The sequence below is a fragment of the Myxocyprinus asiaticus genome, chromosome 32 (assembly GCF_019703515.2).
Source record: "Myxocyprinus asiaticus isolate MX2 ecotype Aquarium Trade chromosome 32, UBuf_Myxa_2, whole genome shotgun sequence".
Lineage (NCBI taxonomy): Eukaryota > Metazoa > Chordata > Actinopteri > Cypriniformes > Catostomidae > Myxocyprinus > Myxocyprinus asiaticus.
In genome coordinates, this window is record NC_059375.1 from 28175944 (window position 1) to 28182500 (window position 6557).

The 6557-nt window shown below is 38.1% G+C and overlaps 1 protein-coding gene across 5 annotated transcripts in view; it reads left to right on the forward strand.

Annotated features, from left to right (window-relative positions):
• Positions 1 to 2838: 2838 nt before the first annotated feature.
• Positions 2839 to 6557, forward strand: part of LOC127423075 (urotensin-2 receptor-like) — a 103180-nt gene continuing 99461 nt past the window's right edge. For all 5 annotated transcript variants that reach the window (XM_051667105.1, XM_051667103.1, XM_051667107.1 and 2 more), the window contains exons 1-2: positions 2839 to 3302; positions 4692 to 5771. In XM_051667105.1, coding sequence (XP_051523065.1) covers positions 3251 to 3302; positions 4692 to 5770 — 1131 coding nt within the window. In that variant the 5' untranslated portion in view covers positions 2839 to 3250 and the 3' untranslated portion in view covers position 5771. The remainder of the gene's footprint in view (positions 3303 to 4691; positions 5772 to 6557) is intronic.

A 6557-nucleotide genomic window follows, 5' to 3' on the forward strand; every position in this document is an offset into this window, starting at 1 on the left:
TGTCCGGGGGTGTGGCATGCAAATTCCACTCGCCAATTCACATTTGCCTTTTCTCAAAGATCAGAGGTGTTTAGGGCTCCCAAGAGCGACCCCTAGTGTCACTACATCGACACAACGTCTCGTTCCCTCCATCAGGGAACGGAGGTTACGACAGTAACCAAGATGTTTTCTAAAAGTGAACTCAGCATTGGACAAATAGTTCTGATAGTTTATAGTCTTGAAAAAAGTGTAGAACATTCTGGGAATGTCATCCAGCCAACTTTTTTCATCTACAGGATATGGCTAATTTAACTTTTTTGTTTGGTCATTTATTTAAATTAATAACATGGAATTTTGCCGGCATTTTTTCAAAAGTAAGTTAAACAATAATTATATAGAATTGGGATATTTTAGTGTTCCAAAAAAGCATACTGAAGCTTTTCTCTTAGTATTGTGTATTTATTTTTCATTTAAAACCTCTTGTGCATAGAAATTATATGTATTTTGTATTGTGGGCTAATTCCATGACTGCCGTCTATTATTTTGAATGGTGTGGTAAAGCAACTAATAAATAAATGGATGGCTACGGCGATTAAATAATCACAAAGAGTGGCCATTCATTTGTTCTCCGTGCACTTGTCGATGACAGGTGCATGATATGAGATATTTGTGTTGGCACTCCTGGAAGTGTCATGACGCAGATGTGTTTGCAGCATCAGATCTGTGCAGGTATGCCATTATGATCAATCCATAACAGTGCAATTAATGCTTCAAGTACAATAAATTGGTTTTCAAGGATGTTTACCTTGTCATCATGGTTAACACAGGCTAACGTTTGGGGTAAATTCTTTAATGTGACAATATATTTTTGCATTAATGCCAATTTTCCCTATAAGAAGTGTTTCTAAACCAGTTTTTGGAGACATCTGAAGTATCTACATAGTTTATGTGCTAGGGTTAAACAGAAAAATATTATGTCGACACTTGTGAAATTTTAGCTATAATTTGCGTTTCCATCAGCTATATCAGTAAACTTTTTGATGAGCTACTCCTTTTGTTGCAAAAAAAACAAAAACATAGTGATAGTTATTGTCATAGAAATATGCCTGACATTCAACAAGGACGCAGTTAATGCACAAAAGAACGTATGTTCACAATTATATTCTTTTAGTTTATTGCATACAGTCAATTTACACCACCAACTTCTTATGAATGTGCTGTCTTTGTTTATATCGCTGGTACTTGACAGGGAATGGACTATATAATAGGATGAAGATGGTGCAATAACCAGAGAAAAACCTCAGAATTAAATTGCTCCTGATTAGCGTGTTGTGCACGCAATTTTGCCAAACCCACTTGCGCCTATACTTAGTGCATTCTTGCACTTTGTGGCCATGCCCATTGACTTTACGCATATGACATAAAGCATAGCGCTAATGCTTTTAAAATACGTGTCTTTAAAATCCATTCCGAATTGACTGTAGAACTGCACGTAGATGTAGTGTTTTTTGTTTTTTTTTGATTGGCTGATTATGGCTCTCCACATTTTCCTGAACACGGAAGTGTTCCATGGTTTGCCTGTTTTCAATTTCCGGTCGCCAGTGTTTTCACCCGCATTACCGTTTATTCTTAGCGGGTAAAGTATTACATTTGTAGAAATTGTCAGAAAACGTGGCTCTATAGTGCTGATACTTCACGGAGTTGAGATTATTTTTTTTTACAGTGCCTCACCTGAGGATGTAGATGACATAAAGCGATGGTACGAGGTTAGTTACGTTGACATCATTAACTACTTTGAGTTATTATGATAGCCAAAAACTGCACAAGTTGAGCGTGAAATTTATTTTTACTCCAAATAACACTTGAATGGTTGTTCTCCATCTGTATCGCTCGTTTCGGTTAGTTTTACATTGTGTCTCGTGACTAGAAACAGAAAACAGGCAATTAGAATCATCATTGCACCACCCAGTGGTTGCTTAGGAAAACTGTGAATACTTGGCATTCATTTATTTCTAAGTATTCCATTTTAAGAGAGTGTAGTCCATCCTATGACCAAGATGATGCATGCAGAGGTCAGTGAGGTGAGCCTCGCAGTTGGGCTTGGAAGCTAAAGGTAATTCCAAATCTATGCCATCTCAACACATCCTTCAGCACTGGAATAATAAACAAGCTAATGCCCTCTGAATGTGGATTCCTTTCCCTAAGGGTCACATATCTTTGTGAAAAACTGAACAAGGCTGGATTTCTTTCATAAAAGCACCAAAACTTCCAGGCATGTATTAATTACCTGCTGAGAATAGTCTTTCTGCTTTGAAAAGGCATTATTTAAAGGGACAACTTTTGGTATAAATGTGTCATAAATATTGATGAATAAAGGATTTGTCATACTGTATGTTAGGGCACTGACTTTCAGCAAAAAGAAAGAGCACTAGCTATTTCTCCCTGTCAAGACTCAGTCTATGCAGATTAAATGAATTCAGTGCTGTAAAATGTTTACTGTGGAACAGGAAAGTGGAGAAAGTTGTGATTGCATCGTTAACAGGAACTTGGAGGAAGGGAAAGCAAAATTGCCTCAAAAGCATGTACCTAAACTGGTTTGCTTAAAATTCTTGTAGAATTCATTTTGTGAGTGCAGCTTGTTGTGGTACATTATGTTTGGTGTTTTTATTATTATTTCTTTTTATTTAGAGACCAAATCCCCCCCCCCCCCACACACACACACACACCACAATCTCTCTATCTTTATTCCCTCCCTTCTCTCTTTCTCATCTCCCCTCCACTATGTGCTAGTGTGAGTTCTCTCTCTCTCTCTCTCTTACCCCTTGCAAGCACGCACTCTGTCAGTAGAGGAGAGGGTTTCAAAATCCAGCTATAGCTCAAAGTGATCGCCTCTTTGGGCATATCTATCTAAGACGATTCTGCCCTTTATCTCCCCTTGTACCACTTTTCTTGTTCTATAAGGATTTTTCTTGCCTGGCTCTCAGATCTGTGATTTAGTGAGTGTTCTGCTGCAGAAAATAGAAGTTTTTCCTACATGGCTGAAACACCCATCTATGACTCATTTCGATTGTCTTTGAATGTCTTGTTTGCTTTTGTTTTTTGATTATTGACAGGCTCTATGTGTTCTACGCATGACACGGTTTAGGTGATCTTTTTTTGTGTGTGTGTGTTTGTGTGTGTACTGGAATTGTTTGATTTTGCCATACAAGGATTTCTTGCATTACAAGTGGTGGTAACTCCTAGGAGAAACCATGAGTTGGACTCATTATAAATGCTAAACGTCTCCGAGCTTGGAGCTACACTGTCTGTGGGATTCAGTCAAGGTAAAGCATTATTTTTTTATCCTTAGTGACATTTAATTTGACTCTGGAGGTCACATGTACAAAAACTCTTAACAGTTATATTAGATAGTAGCCTTAATTTCAGGGTGCTGAAATATATATATATATATATATATATATATATATATATATATATATATATATATATATATATATATTCCTAATATGTTGCATAATATATTCCTGAGATGCAAAAGTATTAATCATTTTAAAGAAATAGCTAATTAAATGACAACTTATTTCAAAGGAATTAAATCAAGTTTGAGAGAAAAGTTCATCCTCGATTGCTGTGCTATGCTGACCACTTCTCAAATTAAAGGAAAATTCCAGGTTCAATACAAGTTAAGCTCAACTGACAGCAGCTGTGGCATTATGTTGATTACCACAAAACATAATTTTGATATGTTTCTCTTTTTCTTAAAAAAAAAAATAAAAATGCAAAAATATGGGTTACAGTGAGGCACTTACAATGGAAGTGAATGGGGCAAATCTGTAAATGTTAAAATACTCACTGTTTCTTTAAACCCTCCAAAAACTGTCCCCATTCACTGCCATTGCAAGTGCCTCACTTTAACCTCGATTTTTGCTCTTTTTAAAGAAAAAGAGGGACAAGTCGAAACCATTATGGAGTGACAATTTGCACTAGGTGTAAATAGACATGCCTGTGTGTTTTTTTCATGCGGACGACCCGTGTTCGATGTCCTCTTTTGGCCCACTTTTCCCCATCCTGTTTCCTGTCTCAACTCCTAATATTTCTTTTAATACTACATATAATAAATACAAATAATAAAGGTTGATTTCCTTGCAGTGTTTTGGCCACAGTGCAGGCTGTGTTACTATAGTAATATAGTGTTGATATAGTAACCATGTTTAATTTTGTGGTTACAATTGCTTTACTACAAAATACCTTGATAAGACTATGGTTACTGTAGTAAAACCATGGTTACATTTTTGTAAGGGAAGGTTAGGGTTAGGTTTAGGGGTAAGGTTTGATGTAGGGTGTCTGTGGGACTCTAAATAAACACAATAAACATACTGCCGTGATGCCACTATACAGTATGTTAGTATTTAATTAGGGGTGTAAATAGTTTCTGCCACTATTTGCACTAGGGTGTAAATTATATCCAACACTATTTGCACTTAGTGCAAAGAAGATGCTTTTTTGTTGTGCAAATAGCCTCTGCCAAATCATTATGCCATAAATGCTGTCAATTGAGCTTAACTTGTTTTGAATCCGCAAAATTCCTTTAATTTTTCAAGTATTTAAGGCACACGAAATATGTTACTCTATGTGTATCAATATCATTGGTGAAAATATAAACTGAATTCAATATGAATATAATATATAATCATTAATTTATCTTAATTTAGAGATGACCACTGTGTCTATGGAGCTCATGGAGAAGATTTCCAATGTCACTGAGACCCCAGTAGAAGCTTCTACTGAAAACATGGCTGCAACCTTCACTATTGGCACCATCCTGTCCTTAATGTGTCTGGTGGGCGTGTCTGGAAATATCTACACCCTAGTGGTCATGTGTCACTCTATGCGTTCAGCTGCCTCTATGTACATCTACATCATCAACCTGGCACTAGCCGATCTACTTTACTTACTTACTATTCCATTTGTGGTATGTACACATTTCCTAAAGGGATGGTACTTTGGAGATGCCGGGTGTCGAATCCTCATTAGTATGGATTTCCTCACCATGCACGCTAGCATCTTCACACTAACTGTAATGAGTACAGAACGTTACTTTGCCGTCCTCAAGCCATTAGATACAGTCAAACGCTCTAAGAGCTACCGTAAGGCAATCGCCCTGCTAGTGTGGACGGCCTCCCTGATTCTCACTTTACCCATGATCATTGGTGTCCAGCTGATGACCGAGAGCTCCAAGCCAATGTGTCAACCCACATTGAGCCCACTCTCTTATAAAATCTACATTTCCTTTCTCTTTGGAACCAGCATTGTGGCTCCAGGAGTCATAATTGGCTACTTGTATATACGCCTCGCACGCACCTACTGGATCTCCCAGACCGAGACCTTCAAGCAGACCAAGAAGCTCCCAAACCAGAAGGTCCTATATCTTATCTTCACCATTGTGCTCCTCTTCTGGGCCTGCTTCCTACCTTTTTGGATCTGGCAGCTTTTAGGTCAGTTCCACCCAGCACTGGCTCTCTCCACCAAGGCCAAGCGCAACATTAACTATCTGACCACTTGTCTGACCTACAGCAACAGTTGCATTAATCCATTCCTCTACACCCTGCTTACCAAGAATTACAAGGAGTACCTCCACAAAAGACAGAGGACATGGACAGCTGGCAGCTACTTCAACAGGCGAAACCGCTTCCAGAGGTCACCAAGACGCTCATTGTCCTCCAGCAGTCAGCAGTGTACGGAGAGCTTTGTGCTTGCACACACTTCCAGCACCAATAACAGCAGTCTTTGAGGTAGGTTGTTGTCCTGTCTTCTGACTTTGTCTGTGCATGTGCTTCCCTTGAGTGTAATCTTCCAGATACAGTAATCTGATTCAGTATGAAAGACAAAGATCCAATATAAAAAATAAAATAAAAAATTACAAAAAACATTCCGGTTTACCTTGATCTTCCCTTGGACCAGCTGGTCTGTTTTGAATCAAGCCAAGGCCAGACTGCTGTAGTTTTACAGTCTGGGGCTCAGATTTTCTGATCAGTTTATACAGCAACGATGGGCTGTATAAACTGGACACTGTAAAATAAAGTGTTACCCATAATTCTAGAACATTTTGTCACAACTTGATTTCATTGTTTTCTATCCAATTAAATTTGTAAAATGTAAGTTTACTTAATCCATTTGAGTTGGGACTACATGAATACGTCTTGTAACATTGATGAAACTGGGTAGTGGATTTCCATTTCCCAGCATGCTTTGCATGGGACTGGATGGGGTGAACAAATGTTGAAATTAAGTATTATTTTATGCATTTTTGAGCAAGATGAGAAGAAATGATTTGTTAATTTTTAATGTTTTGTTATATTGGTATTTTAAAAGAGAGTCTGTTATGCACGGAAGACTGACCTGTTCTCAAATCACTTTCACACATTCAGCAAAAATAGTGACAATACATGCAAGAACCAATGTGCACAATTTCTTCACCCCTGCCTTTCTCCTGCCTTGTTTAAACTTTGGGCATGCACTGCAGCGTGAACTGCACACAGCATATAGCAATGTTAGGAGTGTTCTCGATGCGCTTATGT